General features: G+C 49.3%; 7 protein-coding genes across 7 annotated transcripts; 3 read left to right on the top strand and 4 right to left on the bottom strand.

Annotated features, from left to right (window-relative positions):
• Nucleotides 1–173: 173 nt before the first annotated feature.
• AtWU_10007 (cystathionine gamma-lyase CYS3) lies at nucleotides 174–1606 on the bottom strand (the record flags this gene model as incomplete). Its single annotated transcript, XM_035505113.1, has 4 exons — nucleotides 174–752; nucleotides 818–1265; nucleotides 1334–1419; nucleotides 1490–1606. 4 exons carry the CDS (start codon nucleotides 1604–1606, stop codon nucleotides 174–176), a joined length of 1230 nt encoding a protein of 409 aa, XP_035361006.1.
• A 999-nt stretch (nucleotides 1607–2605) lies between these two features.
• Nucleotides 2606–3617, bottom strand: AtWU_10006 (DNA-directed RNA polymerase III subunit RPC25; the record flags this gene model as incomplete). The annotated part of the gene is made up of 7 exons (XM_035505112.1): nucleotides 2606–2650; nucleotides 2719–2896; nucleotides 2952–3015; nucleotides 3072–3158; nucleotides 3225–3321; nucleotides 3424–3522; nucleotides 3606–3617. 7 exons carry the CDS (start codon nucleotides 3615–3617, stop codon nucleotides 2606–2608), a joined length of 582 nt encoding a protein of 193 aa, XP_035361005.1.
• A 504-nt stretch (nucleotides 3618–4121) lies between these two features.
• AtWU_10005 (CCCH zinc finger protein) lies at nucleotides 4122–6268 on the top strand (the record flags this gene model as incomplete). Its single annotated transcript, XM_035505111.1, has 2 exons — nucleotides 4122–5996; nucleotides 6059–6268. The coding sequence occupies 2 exons, from the start codon at nucleotides 4122–4124 to the stop codon at nucleotides 6266–6268; spliced, it is 2085 nt and encodes a 694-aa protein (XP_035361004.1).
• A 2528-nt stretch (nucleotides 6269–8796) lies between these two features.
• AtWU_10004 (GPI anchored serine-threonine rich family protein) lies at nucleotides 8797–9540 on the top strand (the record flags this gene model as incomplete). Its single annotated transcript, XM_035505110.1, has 2 exons — nucleotides 8797–9004; nucleotides 9071–9540. The coding sequence occupies 2 exons, from the start codon at nucleotides 8797–8799 to the stop codon at nucleotides 9538–9540; spliced, it is 678 nt and encodes a 225-aa protein (XP_035361003.1).
• A 1941-nt stretch (nucleotides 9541–11481) lies between these two features.
• AtWU_10003 (kinase-like protein) lies at nucleotides 11482–12654 on the bottom strand (the record flags this gene model as incomplete). Its single annotated transcript, XM_035505109.1, has 1 exon — nucleotides 11482–12654. The coding sequence occupies one exon, from the start codon at nucleotides 12652–12654 to the stop codon at nucleotides 11482–11484; it is 1173 nt and encodes a 390-aa protein (XP_035361002.1).
• Nucleotides 12655–15340: 2686 nt separating this feature from the next.
• Nucleotides 15341–18055, top strand: AtWU_10002 (glucosidase II beta subunit-like family protein; the record flags this gene model as incomplete). Its single annotated transcript, XM_035505108.1, has 2 exons — nucleotides 15341–17657; nucleotides 17718–18055. The coding sequence occupies 2 exons, from the start codon at nucleotides 15341–15343 to the stop codon at nucleotides 18053–18055; spliced, it is 2655 nt and encodes an 884-aa protein (XP_035361001.1).
• Nucleotides 18056–18301: 246 nt separating this feature from the next.
• AtWU_10001 (DUF1993 domain-containing protein) lies at nucleotides 18302–18853 on the bottom strand (the record flags this gene model as incomplete). The annotated part of the gene is made up of 1 exon (XM_035505107.1): nucleotides 18302–18853. The coding sequence occupies one exon, from the start codon at nucleotides 18851–18853 to the stop codon at nucleotides 18302–18304; it is 552 nt and encodes a 183-aa protein (XP_035361000.1).
• Between the last annotated feature and the right edge of the window lie 377 nt (nucleotides 18854–19230).

The raw sequence follows: 19230 nt of genomic DNA, 5'->3' as shown, positions 1-19230 counted from the left end.
TACTAGTAGATTACTTCGCTTCAGAAGGTATAAGTCTGGTGTCATGACCGGGCCCGCGAACTGCTACGCAAGACCCTCTATCGTCTCACATTTATATATATCGTAGAAACGCTCTATGTATCGTCCCAAACACGCAGATAACGAAACGAACAAAAGGAAACACCACGAATCCTTTAAGCAGATCCGTTCTCGACCTTGGTCGCAGCCACGGCCTTCTCAAGAGCCTGAAGAGCATCGGCCAAGAGGTCCTCGGAGTCCTCAACACCGCAGGACATACGGACAAGGTCATCGAAGACACCAGCAGCCTCGCGCTGGTCCTTGGGGATACCAGCGTGGGTCATGCTGGAAGGAACCTCGCAAAGAGACTCGACACCACCCAGACTCTCGGCCAGAGTGAAGATCTTGGTGTACTTGCAGAAGAGGTGAGCGGCTTCCTGGCCGCCCTTGATACGGAAGCTCAGCATACCACCGCCCATGCCGTTGCGGTGCTGCTTGACGGCAATGGCACGGTTGGGGTGAGAGTCAATGCCGGGGTAGTTGACGGCAATGACGTTGGGAGAAGCCTCGAGGGCCTTGGCGACTGCGGTGGCGTTGGTGGTGGCCTCGCGCGCACGCAGGTGGAGGGTCTTGAGACCACGGTGGGCGAGCCAGCAGTCGAAGGGGGAGGGGACGGCGCCGATAGCGTTCTGGAGGAAAGAGAGGCGCTCCTGCAGGCTATCGGAGTTGAAGGCAGCGACACCCATCAGGACATCCTGATATTATTCATGTTAGCAAGATGCCCGTTGCTATAGAAGGAGGGTGTAAGAGTTGAGCTTACAGAGTGACCGTTGATGTACTTGGTGACGGAGTGGACGACGATGTCGGCACCGTGGTCCAGAGGGTTCTGAACATAGGGGCTCAGGAAGGTGTTGTCGACGACGACCAGGATACCGTACTTGTGGGCGACGGCAGCGATCTTCTCGATATCGACCAGGCCGAGGGTGGGGTTGGAGGGGGTTTCGATCCAGACCAGCTTGGTCTCGTTGGGGCGGATGAGCTCCTCGACGTCGAGCTCAATGCAAGGCGAGAAAGTCACCTGGACGCCATGGGCGGAGGCAACCTTGGTGAAGTAACGGTGAGTTCCACCGTAGACATCGGAGACGGAGACGATGTGAGAGCCCGCGGCGAGAGACTGGAGGATGACGGCAGTGGTGGCAGAGCCAGAGGAGAAGGCAAGGGCATATTTGGCGTGTTCAAGAGCAGCAATGGCCTGCTCGAAGTTGTCACTAAATTCCAGCAGTCAATATCCATGCAATCAATGTATCTCAGCTATGGCGCTTCCGTTCCGACTAACCGGTTGGGGTTGGAGCTGCGGGTGTATTCGTAGAGACCAACGGGGTTTCCGACGCTGGTCTGCGCAAAGGTGGTGGAGAGGGAGATCTATGAGCCAGCTGATTAGCGCGTGCACCGTAGGAGTGAACGCAGTGTTCGGAGAAGAATGCGAACTGACAGGAGCAATGACAGCGCCGGTGGTAGGATCATGGGGAGCACCAGCGTGGACGGCCAAAGTTCCGAAGCGGCGATCCTGAGGGGTCGACGCTCCGTTCTGAGTGGGGAGAGCAACCATTGTCACGAATGGAATATACGAAATGGGGAATAATAGAAGTCAAAAAAGTAAAAGTGAGTAAATCAGAACAATAAGTCGCTGATAGTCTAAATGCGCGAGTAACTGGGTCTTGTAGAGCAGTTGAATGCTTAAAGACAAGAGGTGGATGATGAAATCACAGGGTCCCTGCAAGACGCAATGCGGTCTAATATAAGCAAACCAACCCTTCAAGGTTTCTAGGGTTGCGATTTGTAATGGGCCAAGGAAACGAGAGAGAAAAATAGATCGGTGAGACGCAGAATCCCAGGAATGAAAACGAGACGAGCCGCGCACAGAGAGAGGGGGGCAAGTTTGCTTGAAAATTTCTGGCTGATGCCGGGTTTCTTTTACGTTGCGCAGACTGGATGCTGGAGAACTATAGGACGAAGTGGTCGAGAGGGACCCGCGCCGAGTTCCAGAATCTTTCTTCCCTTTCTTTTTTCCTTTTTCTCCACCCCGCCAGTTTATCGCCGCCTTTAACCGTCGCATCGCCGACGCCCTTCCGTGCTGACAGCCTAGTTTAGTTCCACTTCTATTTGGGAGTGTGTCTGCTTTGGCATTGTAAGGTGTCATTTGCATCCCTATCTCTATCTACGTACGCCCTGATTCATTCAACGTCTGCAACGGTGTCCCCCATTCGGCATGATTGCAAGGTCGCTTGGTGCTGCAAGGGGAAGTAATGTTCCATGGTTCTTGGGGATGGGCTCATACCATCCCTTCATTTCGACATCAAGAATCATTATTGCGCCAACCTGAACAATTAATAAAGCCAAGATCATGTCATTATTCGTCTATCGATGGGATTATCGATCTTCTCCCCTCTGCAACATCCATCCCAACGTGGTATATCCAATTCTCCCCCCTTTACTTTTTCCTTTTCTTTTGAACCCACTGTATGTAAGTAGTAGTGTAGTGTACAATGCAATCCCATCCACGGAAAGCTCTCGTATTCTTCCTCTCCAAAACAAAGCAAATCATCAATCACCACCATGAAATCGGACCCAATCCAGCCATTTGCATGGATCCCTATATCATAAAGATATTAGATTGTCTTCAACACAGATAATATATCTGGAGTAAGGCAAGTCACTCACTATAATCGAATATGGGGGTTTCCGCTCGATGGCGGCGGCATCTCCTAGATCCGGCGCATTCGGGATCTGGTCGTGCCATTCTTCCATCTCAACGCGGAATCGAACAACTTCACCAACATCAAAGTAGAACGTGGAGCCATCTTCGTTCTCCCAGATCCAGACTTGATCCGCGTAGTCACTGATATTTGTTAGCAAGCTGGAGCATCGCAGAGTGGATTAGGTGGTACACTCACAATCTGGCGCCATCCAAGAGTAGATCAGGAGGCACGAGAATATCGTTGAAGAATTCCACGGCAACTAGGGAGTGTCAGCATCACATTTTGACATATACATGGAATACACTGAATGCTCACCCTTAATGCCATGTTCTGTCGCACTCGAGATCTTCCCAAGCATGATCTCGCCCTTGAACGGGCGGAAGACAATCAGACGGAATTTGACTGTCACTAGGTCAGTTTCTCTGCTACACCATAAGACTAACATCGTAGATAGAGAAAGTAACATACCATTTACATTAACAAGTCCAGTACCATGGCCAATCAGACCATCTGAAGACTCTAGCAGGTCATAGAAACCAATGCATAGGCCGATTTTTTGAATGACCTGACCATAACAAGGTCAACGATGTTCACTCACAAGCATGGCTTGCAGACCATGCTAAATATAAAGCACATAATAAGAGGAGAATCACGCGCTGGTACATACTTTATTGGCATACTTCTCGTTGATGTTATCCTCGAGAGCCACAGCGCTATATTTGGAGAAATCCTCCGGGGAGATCTGGATCAGATCCGAGATCGTAGTCTGTGAGATACAGGTCAGCACATACTCAAATATAGGTATGCACTGGGTGCATATAGAAGTGGAAGTAGTAGTCGATCACTAACAAGAATGAACATCGTGAATCGAGTCGCTTGACGTAGCGCCTCTCAAAGGGCCGGCGGGGAAGAAGAAGAAAAAAGATAAGGACGACGGAGCTAATAAATTCTTCTCTTTCTTTCTTTCTTTCTATTCCAAGGCAAGCATTCGGGTGGAAGTATTCAAGTTGTCGGGACTCAATCCCATATTAGAAAGCTAGTTCAATTGTCCTCCATCCAGCAACCATTTTACAATTATTATATTGGAAATCACTTTTAGCAGCAGCAGCTCAATGCGAGAACCCCCGGCATCCAGCCAATGGCAGCCGGCGGATCTGCCATGAAATTTTTGCCTGGACAGTGAGGTTGGCCCCACGTGAGCGGCACGCGATTCCTGATTCTGCTCGGAACGGAACAACCAAAGAGGCTCTGTCACTGAATCTCCGGCCGCCTTTTATTGAGTTGCGACCTCGTCAAGTCTTCGCAATGTCGGGAGGATGGCGTGCATGCTGTTTCTCTCTGAAGATCGTCTGAGATCTTCTCGCCATGAACTCCCAGGGGTTCTCTTTTCCTCCTCCCCCTCCCCCTCCTCCCTCTCAGCAACAACAACCGCAACAACCGCAACCGCAGCAGCAACAATACCGTCACCATAATGCCAACTACCCTTCGCAATATGGCGGTCAGGGATATCATGGTCAACGAGGTGGTCATGCTCATGGCGGCCACTTCAGAGGACGTGGGAGGGGCTATGGAAATCGGGGAGGCGCCCGTGGAGGTCACTTTATGACACCAGATAACCGCGCGTACCCTACCGCTACACCGTCTACTGGCTACGCTCAGATGAATTACTCTGGGTATGCCACGCACCCCAACCCAGCAGCCCAAGTCACTCCTTCGCCATCGCAAAATTTCCAACGGGCTCCGAATGCTTCCTCCTTCCCTCCTTCGCAGCCTTATGCGCAATCCGCAGCCCGGGTGCCGCCTTACCAAGGCCAGCCTAACTATGGGGGAGCTTACACTTCGCCTACTGCTCAACCTGGGTCTATGTATCCTTCGGTTATGCCTGCCCAGCAACCGGTCAACCAGCCAGTTCAGACGCCGATGGTTGCCCCACCTATGCGCTGGGGGTTTGAGCAAACGGGACCGGCAGGCTCCTTTGCCGGAGCTCAGCGCGGCGGACACTTCAACGGTTACAACGCTCAGTCACATAGTGGGGATAGAACAGCACACTATGCCAACAAGCGCGATCATAATGCGGCCTTTGGGAAGCCCCAGTCCGTCGCACCCCGAGTTCCCGCACCGCCTCCGGTTCCCAGCTTCGGAAATCCTCTTCCTGTCAAACCCCCGCCACCAGCTGACGCCACACGGAAGCCAAAGAAGAAGAAGAGAAAGCACAATCAGCTTGGATTGACCCCGAGAATCGAAGAGCATGAGTCGAGCGAGGATGAAGACGATGTGGATGAAGAAGCGAGATTAGCCGGAGGAGCTGCTGCTGCCGACACCGCAGCTCTCAAGGTCACATATCGCGGAAAGACATCCACATTGCAGTCACCGGAAGAAATCGCGGCCTGGATTGAGGAACGGCGAAAGCGGTATCCGACGCAGGCGAAAGTGGAAGAGAAGAAAAAGGCCATGGAAGAGGCGAAGAAAGCACGCCAGGAAGTACAGCGGCAGAAGGATCAGCGAAAGCAAGAGTCCAAACGAGCGCAGAAGGACGGTCGGAATAAGAAAGCGCACGACAAGCAATCCAATGACCAACCGGTCGATCCCATAGATGCTGCAGCGAAGGCGAAGGAGAAGGCGGACAGACTGCGGCGAAAGCTCATGAAGGAAGAGAAACGGGTGGCCAAAGCCGAGGCAGATGCTGAAAGGGCTCTACTGAGGGCTGAGGCACTGAAAAAGGAATCAACTGATGCCAATGTAGATGAAAGTTCGGCCACCGCACAAGTCCAACCGGCTTCGGAAGCTGGGATCAGGGCAGATGCAGATTCGGAAGATAAGACTGTCAAGCCTGGGCCCGCTGCAGTCGAAGGATCAGAAGTCACCAACGGCGACACGACGTCTGCAACAGATGTCAAGATAGACGCTGGGAAGCCCGAAGAAGCTGGGGACGAGGCCAACATCTCGTCTCAAGATGACTCCGATAGCAGCGATTGGACATCATCCAGTGGGTCAGATTCCTCGTCGGATGAATCCGACAGTGACTCGGACTCTGCGCCGGAGGAGGCGACTACTCGACGAGAAGGACCGGAGCGGGTGCCGCCACCCCCTCGCGAGAGTAAGAAAAAGCCATGCCATCACTTTGCTCGAACCGGTCGCTGCAGGAATGGAGATAGATGTCGGTTCTCGCACGAGGCACCTGAGCGAGGAAAGAAAGCGAAGCCAACGGAGCCGAAGGGGCGAAAGGGGCTTCTACAAGCGGTGAGTCTAGCCATCCCTAAGCTTATGCTCCTGAGAACGTGACTAACATGTGCAATTACTAGCTCCTGGACCGCCAAAAGGGAGAAGAAGACCGAAAGGTCATGGAAGCAATTGCATGGCTCGGGGAAAACGGATTCCTAGATGCGCCTAAAGCCCAAGAGGACACTAACAAATCGACAATGGTGACCGAAGGCACGGAAGCTCCGCAGCAGGCAGCCCCCAAGGACACAATCTCGGGGCAGGAAAATGATGCTGCCCCCGTGACTGCCTAGTATATAGTGTGGCACCATGTCGAAGGCCGTATCATAGTGTGCTGTATATACATAGCTAGACTAACGCATTATAGTACGTCTCGTGTCTTTGATACAGTCCAGATTTTCATTAGTGACTCGTGCCTGTAGGCTGTATAGTGGGGATTCATTTCAGTCTCGTTGGTCCAAAATGGAGCCCAGACAAATCAGAGTTCGGCCATTGAGTATAGAAGCACTTCGGACGAGAGCGTAAAATTGCCATCGCACCATAGTGGCCACCGGAGCTCACTAACAAGGTGATGCGGCTGCAACCTCGGTTTGAGCCGACTATAGATAGTAGGAAGTTAGGAAGATGGGAAGGATGGATGGGTGGGATGGGTGGCGCCTCCCCGCTTCGCGCTGCGCTTGTGGGTTAGCTCAAGTTGTTAGTGCTCTCGTAGATAATTTTTAGCTCCTCGCTGTACACTAAGTGAGGACTTCGAATGCTGGCATAAACGCTCGGACGGAGTTCATTTCCCATGATAGTCTAGACAGAATGGATGCCTAGCGAGGGCGTGGGTCTTGAAACTCCATACAGGATTAGAATGCCTGCCTGACGGTCTCCGAAGGAGAGAACACAAGGAAGGCAAGAAAAGTCTAGCCCATAGTGAGAGTAGTGTAGGTAGTCCAGGGGGAAGAATGATGTCGGAGTTAAGTAGAACGATAGACTAAGTAGATGGAGGGGAGGTTCGAGGGGTGGGGAGGGATAATCCTTAACGAATTGGGAGGTGAAGTGGATGAGAAGCTTTGTGTCTAAATTACTGGATAAGGAAAGCGTGAACTTTGGGTCACTGGGAGAGGAGCCGAGAGAACTGGATACTCCTAAAGGAGTACCTCTCCGAGGAAGCGAAAGAGATAAGGGCGAATAAAGAGGTTCGTATAGCAAGTACTATGGACCCCTGTTTGTGGACAGGGATCTCGATAGTGTGGTAGGTGGCTTAGATCCTGGAGATGTGATGTCTCAGTTCATTGAATCGCTTCTGAGATTTGTATTGAACAGTAAGTATTTTAGTTAGATGGAATAATATATGGGAGTAGTCGGGTAGCTGCTTAGTTGGATACTACCGCAGGCCAAATTAATAATCGTGATCGGCCGCATCCACATGTCAGTTCCGCACATCCTGATAAGATAGACTGTTGGACACTAACAGCCGTCCAGTCGGATAGCCAATGTTCTCTCATGATACTTGCATCAATTTCAGAGCAAGCAGAGAAGAACTTGTGTTGCAGCACGTCAGAAAACAAATACTATCATACATCCAACAAGAGAGAAGGTTCCAGACAGACAGACAGACAGTACTAATAATACGATGCCCTCGAGCTAGTCCCGAACGAGGGCATCAGCAGCTCCCACAAACTTTGGAGCGGAGTGGAACATGTCGGCGAGGGTTAATTTCATTTCTGCCCAATGATCGTCCGCGTGCCCTGAATTGTTGCTGCAGGAATTGGGAAAAACGCCCCTGAGCAGATACCACCTTTTCTGCCAATAAAGCCTCTCTCAATCGTATCGAGGGCTATATTTACTTACACTTTTTTCCAAGCGTCTCCTTGGCTTGTCGCTAAGAAGGAAGTCATTCAAAGTCCGGACTCTCGCGGATAGGTCATATAAAATTTGCCATCTGTCTAAGTATGTATCTAGTGAGACTTAGCCACTGTTGCCGACGAACCCCCGGTCGGGCGAGCGAAAAATAGTACCATTGGAAAGACGCTACACCCGAGTCGGGCCTGAAATCTCCCAAAATGGACGAGAATGAGGGGATCCGAACCGGACTTCCACCGGAAGATGAGGCCAGAAGAGAAGCAGTTGAGCGACTAGTGACGCCCAAGGGGGATTAGCGCAAGTGGAGGAGGTCCGATACAGCAGGTACGCCCGGTACGCTAGACCATAGGCTGGACTTGGTGTGGCCAGGAACAGGAAGGTCCGGATGTCCACTAGTCACAGGGTCATCCAATCCATTGTGCCCTGCGTCGGTCTGTCCGCAATGACAATGGATCCCCCCCCTCCTCCTCTCGTGTTTTTTTTCCCACTTGATTTTCGCCGTCTGGGCCAGAGTCGGGCAATTAGTACTAAGAAGGTAACCTAACTTAAGCCAGGTAGGCAGTAGTGTGCGAGTAGACTAGTCTAGTATCTACTTAGTAACTTTTCTCCAGTCCAGTCAATGCTCAATGACTGGTAAGTATACATAGACATCCTCCTCCCCCCCTCCCCGGTGGTTCGTTCCTTCCTCTTTTCTCTTCTTTCTTTCTTCCCTTCCTCGTGCGATTTCCCCATTCGACGTCTGTCCTTCGTTCTTTCGTCGTCTGCATCTACTGACTCACCCGGTTCACTCTTTTTGACCGTCGAGACTATCCTTCCTCTCTCTCTCCCACTTAGAAGTCATTCTTTTACTTCTGTACCACCCACACTTGCATCGCGTATTTACGCTTGTATATCGCATACTATCCATTCCCCGTTATTGTACCGAGTCATTCTACTACTCACATATACTTCTTCACCAACATCCATCAATATGCGTTCCGTCTTCTACCTTGCTCTCAGCGCCATTGCGTCTCTCGCGGCCGCTTCCGACAACCCGTTCAACGTCCCTGAGGGTGGCTACACCTTCACCGCGGGCAGCCCGACTACTCTCACCTGGGACCCGACTACTAATGGCACCGTCACCCTGAGACTCCAGTGGGGTGCTGTCTTCACCACCACCACGGGCGAACTTATTGCCGGTAAGCTCCCGCTATGGATATGGTGTGGAAAATTTTGATGAGATAGGTACTGACGAGACCATTTAGGGAGCATCGACAACTCTGGTAGCTACTCTTGGACTCCTTCTGCCGATCTTGCGGCCCGCTCGGACTACACCGTTGAGATCATCGATGATGATAACACGGACGATGTCAACTACACCCCGCGCTTCTCGGTTTCCGGTGCTACTGGAGCGGTGACCACCAGCACTGCCTCGTCAACCACGTCTTCTGCTTCCAGCACTAGTTCTTCCACCGACCAGACCTCCACCGTGAGCGCCACTACTCTGTCTACTACCACCTCGAGCGCTAGCTCTTCCACATCGACCACCACGGCTGGCTCGAACTCTACCGTTTCGGCGACGTCCTCCAAGACTGCCTCGTCCAGCTCTTCGAACACCGCGAGCTCCAGCGCTTCTACTGCCAGCGTCACCACGGTGTCCACCAATGCTGGTATGGCCAACCAGGCCTCTATTGGCATGATGGCCCTTATCTTTGGTGCTGTTGCGCTCATCTAAAACTACGACGTTCTGATTCTTCTGCCCGCCTGAGGGCTGCCAACTCCGTGGTCGGGTGATGATACCTTTTTTCTTTACTTTCTGGTACATAGATTTTTGAGCACCTTTTGTTTACGCCTTCTTGCATCCCCCTTTTTACTCTTCTCACGCCCTCTTTGAACTTTCTTCTTCACGTGCCCTGTTGGATTGTCAAGGATTGCATGGACCTTTCCCGTTGCTGAAGAGTATCCTTTGTGTCTCGGAAAAAGATGTTACAGATCCCGGCTTTCTCTGCCATTTTTCGCTCCTGGCGATGGAATGGGTATGTTAATTATTACTACGACATTGTTATTGTGCCTCCGGATGGATGGACCTAATGGGTTGGACATCGGACTTTACGGAGTATGTAGATATGGATTGTGTAATGAATGACTACTAGCCTATCATGCATGCGTTAGACAGATGACTCGGAGCGCCCCTGGACGAAGGGGTCGATGCGTCGTAGCTGTGTGTACACGGGACCTGCATGATGAGCCCGGTGAAGATTCTGACGGGGTGGAGATGGGCATACCTTGCATGGCCCACTAGACTGCAGAAGACCGTCTGGGATAAGTTGGGGACATGCAGGGTAATGCTAGAGTGGAATGGAAAATTCGAAGGATTATAAGACGATATATTAATGAACCCAGGAAAACGAATCCGACAAGTACGTAGCCTCGATAGATGGAATGATTTAATAAACAAATACCCCATAAGTAGGGCCGAGCAATGCCGGCTAACAGATAAAGTGAAACAAAATAATCTAACTATATGATAGGGATAGATCTAGAATATTATAGACTCCGTCTCTTCAACCCTTTCGAAATTAAGGCCCAGAAAGGTGAGGTACTAAAGAAAATAAAACCAAGAACAACAAAATTAAGCGTACGTAAAATGACAAGGCACGAAGAAAAAAACGAAGATGATCCAGACAGACCCATTAGGCAAAAACAGGGCTGCTGGCTGGCTGGCTGGCTCCACGGTAATCAAACCCAACCGTTAAATAAAGGGTCCACCCGAGTATTCATCCACCGACGGACGGGCAAAACTTCGGTGTGTGGAGAGAGGCTGACTGACTGACTGACTCTTAAGATTTGAGATGGGTAATTTAATTACACTGTAAGTTACTGGGCGATTTTTATTTATTTATTTCTTTTTCACTTGATGATGGAAAACATGAATAATCCTTTTACTGTACGTAGTTTATTTATGGATATTATATCGAGGTTTAATTCTGATATTATTATCAAATATTGGTTGGTGTATGCAGTATATTTATTGATTGGGATTTGCTTCTTTGCCAAGATGACAGACAGACACACAGATGGATAAATCGGGGGGCCTTTGTTTTGTTTGGGTTTTTGGGACCTGCAAGGCACGTGAGGGTTGTCTTGATTTTTGGTTTCGGGTGAGTTCCATGGTAAGAGACAGTTCTTGCCCGAGGAACCAGTTGTGTCCATGGGGTATTTTGATAGCTGGCCCTATTATAGATAGATTCTTTTTGTTTTCTACCCCTGAGACAGACGGTGATGTAAGGATGGTTGGGGGAGGTAGTAATTTAGGGACTTCGTCTCGAGGAAAAAGATTCTTTGTTTGTTTGAGACTATCTGTCTGTCACCTGAGCAGGGGCTGTATTGTATGCATGTTATGCAATGACACTAAGCCAGAATTATGTGCAAACTGCAGTAGTTAGTTACAGCAGCTGACATTGGAATTGATGAAGAAAGTCAGTCCGAGAGAAAATCAGGGAAAAACGACAAGCACGGATGTAATCGATATTGGGATTGACTTGATCGGCGGGAGACTTTCATTTAACTTGTGCGGGGAGGAATATCATTGGTGGGTTGGCGTGAGGGGATAGGGGGAATCTTAATTTCCGTTGGCACTTCAATGTAGTCAACTTGGATTTGGGATTATCGTTATCTATTTAAGCACACTTTGGAGCTGTGCAATGGCCATCGCTATACTCATGCGTTTTTGATGATCTCTTTCCATCAAGCCGTCCGCAACTTGGCGCAAGGTCTCTACGTACGGATCATCGCTTATCTGTGATGCGATCTCGGATAGAAGTTTCCCGTACGCCCAGATATCGTTCTGTTGGCGATGTTCAAAGGGAAGATCGCACGGAGATATCGTATTTCGAACTTCGGATGTACACCATTTACGCGTGAAGCCGCTGATGTCGATGAGCACTGCGTTTCCGTCGGCATCGAGAACAATATTCGACGGTTCCAGGTCCATGTGAGTTTTCTTTGCCTCGTGGAAGCGGTTCAGCGCGGTTCCGATCTGGATGGACCATTGCTTCCAGCGGTATTCTGTGATGCGGTGGTCGGAGAGGACCTGCTGTAGTGTCCCTCCGGGATATGCTTCTAGTAGAATGCCCGTCACAACTAGTGGTAAGCCGGTATCCCAGTCAAAAGTCTTGTAAGGGTTTGTAGATACGGCAATTCCAGCTGCCTGCACTATGTTTGGTACTCCAGCAAAGTAGTTGAGGTTCTCCAGTTCCTTGCGAATGACCTCGGTATCGTGACGTCGATAGAGAGGGCGGTCCACTATCTTGAGGACGTATCGCGTTTTGCGGTGGTAGACCCAGAATACCCCGGCCGTGATTTCAGTAGCACCTGTCAATTCTTTGTGGTTGATTTGTCGGAAGGAAGGGAATTCGTCGCATGAAGGATAGGCGACACTGCGAAGGTCTTCTTGGATGTTGCATCTTAGAGCTGTAGTGGGATTTTGCAATGTGCCAGAAGCATCGTCGAGCTTGAGTTCCCTTTCTGGACCGGTTGCTGTTGCGTCTCCTATGATGATCTCTGTTACGGTGTACGGGAGGAGAGGAAGCCATTTGTAATCTATTCGTCGAACAAAGCTCTGGAAGAACTCGCGCCGTTCACGCTTGGTGGTTTGCTGCTCTCCAGCGTTGGCGAGGGGGAGGTTGGCGGTCGGCCCTAGTAGAGTCACTCTAATCCACCATTTGTTGCCTTCGATGTAATAGATTAATGTTTGCGAGCGACTGATGGGCACCGCATTTCTTTCTGTCGTATATTCCAGCTCCTCGGAGTATGATTTGAGAGCAGTGCGAGCTGAGAATTTAGTCATATTGTCCTGAATGAATAAGTTAGAGAAGTCTGGAATATCAGTTGGCCAATGCACGGTGAGTAACTAACTAACTAACTTAACAAATGCAGGGGACAGCAAACATGACTAATCAATGCAGAAGTGCAGTGACTGATTAGTTAATAAACAGTTAGTATGACTTCTAATCCAATGCAAAGACGCCATCGCTTAGCCACTGGTGCATATTGCAATTCAGTTAGTGCAGCATGATGCCCCATCATGTTGGGAACTCGACCGATGCACGGGCATAATATTCTCGGACTTAGACTCCCAAGATGAAGTAGTTTACCCCGATGCATATAGCATTGTATAGTGAGTTATCACGGGTGCCTATTTTGTATCCCCGAATGCCCTCAAACAAGCTTTCCCATTCCCCAGATTAGGCGACAGTATTTCTTAGCGTCGGGTACTCGTAGTGCATGGATTTGCCCCATTCAAATCATTGAGTCGATGTCTATTTGTTTGGTTCGGAAGTGAACGACTAGTGGGTATTTCTATTGGGAAATTACAATGTGGGGATACGACTATTCATAGGCTGCTGGGAGGGGACCACTTTGCCATTGTGGAATTATTGTTGACCCAGTCGAGTCCATCTTGTAGAGTTTTGGTGAATACAGATAATTTTAACTCAGTAGCACCTATCTGACTTCCCCCTCCCCATAGTAAGAAACGGTTACTGCACCTGTGATAGAACAAGACACTGTCACCACAAGTCAGACTCTATATTGGCAGGCATTCCCAAGCCGTGAGTTGCCAGTGAAGAATCGCATGAACAGGAATTCTCCAGCTCCGCTTCTATCTAAATCAGGTCTCAATGGGTAATTCCGATCTGTTAGAGATTATCCTGCTTCAAGATGAGAAGGGTGTCACGAAGCTCAGGTAGTCGAGGTCGCACACTGCCCCATATAAGGGGTCAGATCGATCATCATGCAGTAGTTACTACAAGCACCACCAAGTTCCAGACTTTAACGTTCATTTCTATAACATCTCCCACCCGTAAGAGTATATTTCAGCTATCTGATCAAGAAGGGAGACGTCTGGCAATGCTCTATTGCATGTCAAAAAGTCCACCTGTCGTTAGAGGTACCTTCATAAGGCCAACAGGGAACGTGAGCCCCATTGGCGGTATTGCCATTATCAAGATTGATGCAATGGTTTGGATACGCCTCATTCATGATCAAAGAGGAGCATACATTAGATCAGGGAGACAACTCTGTTGGGAATTGCGAAGATGTACGTGGAGCAGTGAGCAATGTTCCCGTATACCATTTTACAGAAGTACCAACTACCATCGTCAAGCTGTTTGGCACGCCATTTTTGGTTATCCGAGCGACTAGAGTGTTCCCTGGGATATATTTTGCGCTGCCTTGATAAGTGAACCTTGGTTATGTACTCATCTGTATGAGCAATTGGCTTGCGCAAAGGGCCTTCCATAGTCAAGGTCAAGAACTTGGGTACCCAAATTAGTCCTGATAACATCGACAAGATCGTTCAAGATCGTTCTCCGGTTTGGACATCGTTAGAAATAGCTAGATTACTGTGTGTTGAGTACTGTGAATGATTGGGGTGGAATATATATTGAATATTGCGGTGAAGGTAAGAAATACTAATGATGTAGATTGGTGAATTCTACTGATAAATTTCTCTTTATAAGTACCCCGGTGGGGGTGGGCTTCCAGTTGCTGGAGTGTCACTCAACTGACAACCACCTATACGTTTCAATGATGACATTACAACTAATATACGGGACTTAATATACGCATCAGTTATTATAGTCCCAGTAGTTGTTCTGGGTCAGTCATTATATTAATGTTGATGGGAAGTGGTGGAACTGCAACGTCACCAAACCGACTTCTCTCCGTTCCCGATAAAAGCTCGACCAACGAAAGAGGATATATCAAGGTGAAGAGTCATGCTAGAATCCCGGACCAGATGTATGCCACTTATATCTTCAGTTGTCATAAACTGTAGAGGCTCTGAGAAAAATCTTGGCCGAGCTTGGAGCGATCAGATATATACATATGTATATCATATAATGGTCTCCCTTATTCTGGACATCTTCCACAGGAGAACGAACTAGTTCAATGGCCCTAGCCTAGAAACCAACGTGGGATCCCACAATTTGGAACGCACAGTCTATATATATTTGTTCAGCTCTGAATGCTATTTCTGGCACCATAGCTGTCTGTGCATCAGCCGCTTTTCACCAATGGAGCGGGGGTGAAGTGTTTGTCCTACTGTAGCCTCACGCACCCTGCCTGCTGATAAAAACCTGTTCATCTTCTTCTGTTTGACACTGGAGATGTGTTGACTGCAGAGGGTCATATATACTGCAAAAATCATCATCCTGAATACTCAGAACAACGGTGTTGCACTTGATATCACCGATTCTGAGGTGTTTTCGAGGACACTAGAGTGTCTTCTATGACTCCGGAGTGCACGCTTTGCTGAATCGTTAAACCTCAGTGACTTGGTGCCGAGACTCAACGAGTGAAAACTTGTCTACCTTCATTAACAGAATCACAGCCTAGCATAGGTGGCAAATAAACTGCTTCCTCGATCGAGTCAGCAAGCATACCTGATTCGGATTTAACAAAAGACTGGCGACTCCCAACTTGGTCTTCTGACGCAACCCATTCTCCAGGTCGTTTACCAACCCAAGTCCACCATGTCTGCACCGGCACCTGATCGTCAGGATCAAGCTGAGTTGGCTCTGAGACTGCGAAATACCATGGTTGCATCGGCATCCATTCCACAGGACCAAGTTGAGCTGCCTTTGCGACCGCGAAACACCACGATTGCTGCATCGGCGCCCAACAGTCAGGACGAACCTGAGCTGGCTCTAGGGCAGCTTCCTCTTACATTCGCGATAGATGTCTCGCAAAGCACGTTGGGACCTGTGCTTCGGAAAGAGCAGGATGCTATTCGGGAAATCTGTGGAGATTCTATGCCGCCGGACTTGGTGTCACGGTCAAGTATTCTTCCTTGGTGTCACACGGCCTTCCAACCGATGAAAATAGCAGACATCGAGAATCTCAGCTCCTGGGGCCGAACCGATCCAGGGGCTTTGTTGAACAGCCCCGCTTGCAAATCAAAACTTCAGGACGCCAGCATATGGTTTCTTTTGACCGACGGCCAAATCACCGAGCCACTAGTTCAGAAGTTTGCCCATGCTATCTCCGCCGCTGGTATTCAGGGCACAGCCTGCGTGATAATTCTATTTGGATATCCGGAAAGTTCACCATTTCGCTGCAATATCTCAGTTGGGATGTCTGTGTTTGCAGTGGCTCCACATTGCATCTTTCTCTTCTCAGATGTGAGAACTGGCATATTGTACGTGCTACAAGCCAAGGGAAATTTCTCGAATATTCTCCCGGCAGAGAAGCAGTTTGTGCCCTTTGGGGAGAGGACGGAATGGGCGGATCTGGTGACAATCAGATACGACGATCTCAAAAGAGTCAAGGTCCCTAGACCCATCAAAATGTCCCGGGATATCGTCATACTCCCAAACGGAGTCCATTTTGACATGAACAGTATTTATACTGGCTTGATATCTGAGACTGACACACTTCACCTGCTATCGAACTACGCCGCTTTAGATCGCGTCATCCTGGCCGCGAAGACACAGGGTCAAATTGACAAGATTCAAAGTTGGATTTCGAATTCCCGTCGGACTATGGATTCGATGGATAAGATTCTGCTTGGGGCCCGTGAAGACTTAGGTGGGGAAGCAAAAAGGGTACTCCTCAGCCTTCTGACCTTTCTAGGCGGAGATGGATCACGACCACAGTCTCTGTGGCAAGCAATTCTTAAGTCAAATCAGTCCTCAACTGCAGAGTTCATCAAGTCAGAACTCCGTAAGCAGCATCAAAGGAACTGGGAGAATTTTAAACAGCATGTCAGAGCAGCTCATGATCATTCTTATCGGTTGAAGATGACCTTTGAGGATGTCTCGAGAAGATCAAGCGGATCAACTCGACGCCAGTCTTCAATGTCCCCAAGCGATCTAACCCCAATGAGTTCGCCAGATGCAGGAAATATGCAATATATGGGAACCGCACGTTCGTTTCAACAGAGAATCAGCCCACTTGCAAATCTTTCCAGGCCTCCAGCTGATGGACCAATAGACTGCGAATATCTATTTTTACCAGGATATAGAGACAGCAGAAACGTCGCTGCAGGATGTGCAGTTCCCCAGAACTACCAACAGTGCCCTATATGTGGGACTGATCAGGCGATACAGTGTCTTCTCCTCCAAACCCCACGCGACTACAATGGCACACACCATGTTCCACAGGTCAATAGCTGTGCCGAACACCGCTATCCAATGGTCTTGGGTAGTTACCCCGAGACGGATATAATATTGCCTCTGTCAGCGTGTGATGCTTGCGCTTGGATACTGCTCCAGGTTAGAGAACTGCCCAATGGTCAGCGAGTTGATGCTGCACTGCCGCTGGTCTCTCTCACCAAGGAGGCAAACCGACGGCAATGGGTTCGAACACTTGACCGAATTTACGAACGCCGCTTTCATGAGAGCATCATTCTCTACGTCTTTCTCTCTTCCGTTTGCTTTAAGATGGAAGACATATCTAAAAATAGGGAGATCGCCTCTAGCCTAATGGAGTATCTTAAGTGGTGCTCCAGAGCAATAAGCCAACTTCCTGGCGAGCCTTGGAAGGCTGGTCTTTTACCGGCCCCAGAATCGACCCCGACTGCCAACCATAGATTACTGACGTTACAAAGAGTTTTTAGAACAGCTTTCCCTCATTATCACACCACCAGTCGGCTTGAAAGCTTCCTACATTACCCCATTGAGGGGTCCGTCGTTTTTGTCCGCATCGCCAGTCAGATGGAGACCATAGCTCCACACATGATTGAGCTCTACGTGTGGAAGCGGTTGCTTTACCAGATAGCCGAGCATTACGCAGCGTTGCGCAGAGAGGAAGGGCCGGAAGAGGCTGATATACGCCTCAGAGCCACACTCGGTGAGTCATTCCCTTTCACCCCTGGATGGGAGATGGCAGTCAATACTGACTTATTAGTAGAACAGCTTCCATCACCTTACTCAGTTTCCGTGGCCCAGCTGGGTAGCCATCTCCCATCACTTGATCAGTTCAGACGCCTGGATAATTACTTTGCGCCCATTGAGACCACGACCAAGTACAATGCTGCTCTGGCTGTCTTCCTGCACATCATGCGGAAAGTCTCCATTCTACTCCAGCATAACCACCCTGAAGTGGGATTATTTATCAAATACATAGAGGACTATGGGCTCCAGGTACAGCAGGCAGACAACCAATTCTGCAATGTATTCAATGAACCAACGCTGGTTGGAGGTGGTGACGTTGAGAAGATGGTCAAGGATGTCTATGAGTTGCACTGAGGGGAATGGATAGGGTATGCCTTTGCTTTTTGGATCACTACAAGGATATCATGGTAGTATGCATATCATCCTTGAGTCTATTGAAACCTACATTCTAGTGAACCTCGTAGCTGCACTTGCACACTGTTACTTCCTATGAATCGACCGCCATAAAGCGAAGGAGAGGAGATGTCCATATCTATTCCCAACCACCTAACTAAACCAAACCCCCAATATCATACATACACCACTAAATAAGAACAAAACTCATGCCCATAACTCCCCAAACCCAACATACAAATCCCTCTTCCCAACCTCCACGCCCTCCATCCTCACAATCGCATACGCAATATTCAAATGGAAGTAAATATTCGGTAGGACCATGGTATGCGCATACGTCGCATTCGTCACATCGATCTCGACCCCGGGTCCCGCGGGCGCAGGCTTGACCGTTTCGGCATTGGCATTCACCACATCGGTATCCGCATCTTTCAGAAGTTCCAGCACTTTGTCGATGCGCTCGTAGCACTCCGCGAAGGATTGCGGGTTACCCTCTGGTAGCAGCGTCGTGGGGAGAGTTTCTGCCTCAGGGTGGTTGGTGAGACGGGCGTAGAGACGGGCGGAGTTGGACGTCACGAGGCGGATTTGGTCGGTGAGGGGGTACATGGTTGGATGGAGGCGGGAGTTGAGAAGTAGGGAGGATGGGTTGGGGTGGGTGCGTTCGGCGGTGCGGAGGAGGTGGAGGAGGGTTTTGAGGATGCTGGTGAGGATGGGGAGGGTGGTGGCGTAGAGGGTTGAGGTTTGTTTTGGGGGGGACATTTTGGATGGTTCAATTATGCTTTCTTGTTGTAGAATTGGATATGATGGATGATTGATTGATTTATTGATTGTGGTTGGGAGTGGTTGTAGTTGACTGTATTTATGTAGTCTGGTGAGTGAGTGAGTGAGTCACTGTGATGGATGGATACAGGATGCTTATGTAGTGGATGGTGGAACTACTAGTGTCGTGATTAAAATCCAACATCAGACAAAGTGGATATAGTCTCGTATTTTAGTGTTTCATAGCCACAGTTCTCCGAGATGGTTGTTGTGTTTGTCGCAGGAATCAATTGTCTGTTGATGCTATTTCAACTTGGTTACTACATCATGCCTATGGCTATACGCATTACGAGATGGATGGTAGTTAGAGAGAAGAA

This window comes from Aspergillus tubingensis (genome assembly GCF_013340325.1).
Source record: "Aspergillus tubingensis WU-2223L DNA, scaffold_11, whole genome shotgun sequence".
NCBI classification, from domain to species: Eukaryota; Fungi; Ascomycota; class Eurotiomycetes; order Eurotiales; family Aspergillaceae; genus Aspergillus; species Aspergillus tubingensis.
Note: the sequence above shows the minus strand (reverse complement) of the source record. Positions and strands in the feature narration are given on the sequence as shown.